A 1,505-nucleotide genomic window follows, 5' to 3' on the forward strand; every position below is an offset into this window, starting at 1 on the left:
GGGGACAGGGGCAGGCGAGGGGGTGGGCTGCACCAGGGGGTTTATCCTCCCCCCCCAGAGACCCTGTGGGGGTGCTGGGGATGGATATAACATCCCCTCTTTTCTCCCAGAGACGGAGTGGAGGAGGCGGATGGCCTCCAAGAGAGGGGAGGAGGAGGAGGAGGACCTGACGGAGGAGATGAAGAACCTGCGGGAGCTCCAGAGGCAGGAGCTGAGCAAGGTGAGGGGCAGAGTGGGCGGGCAGGCACCCTGCGAGGGGCTGGGGACGTGCTGACACTGACCCCCACCCATGTCCCTTCACCCCCAGGTCACCTCCAACCTTGGGAAGCTGATCCTGAAGGAGGAGATGGAGAAATCTCTCCCCATCCGGAGAAAAACCCGCTCGCTGCCGGACCGGACACCCTTCCACACATGTACGTGGGATGCTCTTCCCGCATCCCATCCCTTCCCCACCTGGTGGCTCTGGCTGCCTGCACCCCTGCCAGCTCCCGCAGCCCTGCCTGCACCTCTGACCGTCTCTTGCTCTCTTGTAGCCCTGCACATGGGGAGCTACAAGAGCTCCTCGCTGCCCGCCTCCGGCAGGAGCACCCTCACCCGGGTGAGTGGGCAGGCAGCTGCCCCCCGTGCTGCCGGGGCCACACGACCTCGGACAGGGTCTGGGGGTGGCACCGCTCTGACGCTGTCCCCTGTCCCCTTGCAGCTGCAGTCGGCAGAGTTCAGCTCGGCGGGCAGCGATAAGGGCAGTCCGGGTGAGCATCAGCCCATGGCGTGGGGATGACCCTGGGGATGGGGGATGCGGAGGTGTCCCAGGGGATGCGGGGATGTCCCCAGGGATGGGGGATGTCCCCAGGGATGGGGGATGCTGGGGCAAGCCTGGGCTCGGCAGAGGGTGGAAAACTACCTCTCGGGGCTTGTCATCACCCGGGGAAGGACTGGGGGGGGACACAGCGGGGGTTCCCCAGGGCTGAGCCCAGCTCCTCTCTGTTTTCCAGGCCTGCAGGTAAGCACTCGTCTGGCTGCCGGCGCGGAGACCCAGCGAGAGGGTGATGTACACCGGCGGGGGGGAACGGACACCGGGGCCACCTCTGTGATGGGTCCCGGAGGGGAGAGGGGAGAGCTGGAGATGGGGAGGGTGGGTGTGCCGGTCCCCGGGCTGGAGCCCGTCGCCTTGGCTTCAGTTCAGGTGGGAGAGGGCAGCCCTTTGGGGAGGTGGGGGTTGCAGCTGACGTCAGGCTTTGCCCCCTCAGAACGGCCAGCGTGGGCGCATGGACAGAGGCAATTCCCTGCCCAGCATGCTGGAGCAAAAGGTGAGCGGGGCTGGGGGCTGCGGGGGCTTGGGCAGGGATGGGGGGGGCTGTGGAGAGGGTCTTACAGCTTCCCCCCGGCCTTGCAGATCTACCCCTACGAAATGCTGATGGTGACGAACCGAGGCCGTGTGAAGCTGCCACCCGGCGTGGACAGGACCAGGCTGGAGGTAGGGGCTGAACCGGGGGCGGGGGGGCACG

At 67.2% G+C, this 1,505-nt stretch overlaps 1 protein-coding gene across 1 annotated transcript in view; it reads left to right on the top strand.

Annotated features, from left to right (window-relative positions):
• LOC103917747 (dematin-like) overlaps nt 1-1,505 on the top strand; it is a gene marked incomplete at both ends in the record, with an annotated part of 11,363 nt that overhangs the window by 1,342 nt on the left and 8,516 nt on the right. Inside the window, 7 exons of the mRNA XM_009324938.1 lie at nt 59-220; nt 308-413; nt 534-598; nt 701-749; nt 993-1,000; nt 1,248-1,307; nt 1,394-1,474. Coding sequence (XP_009323213.1) covers nt 59-220; nt 308-413; nt 534-598; nt 701-749; nt 993-1,000; nt 1,248-1,307; nt 1,394-1,474 — 531 coding nt within the window. The remainder of the gene's footprint in view (nt 1-58; nt 221-307; nt 414-533; nt 599-700; nt 750-992; nt 1,001-1,247; nt 1,308-1,393; nt 1,475-1,505) is intronic.

This window comes from Pygoscelis adeliae, unplaced genomic scaffold, assembly GCF_000699105.1.
Source record: "Pygoscelis adeliae isolate BGI_AS28 unplaced genomic scaffold, ASM69910v1 Scaffold1750, whole genome shotgun sequence".
Taxonomy (NCBI): domain Eukaryota; kingdom Metazoa; phylum Chordata; class Aves; order Sphenisciformes; family Spheniscidae; genus Pygoscelis; species Pygoscelis adeliae.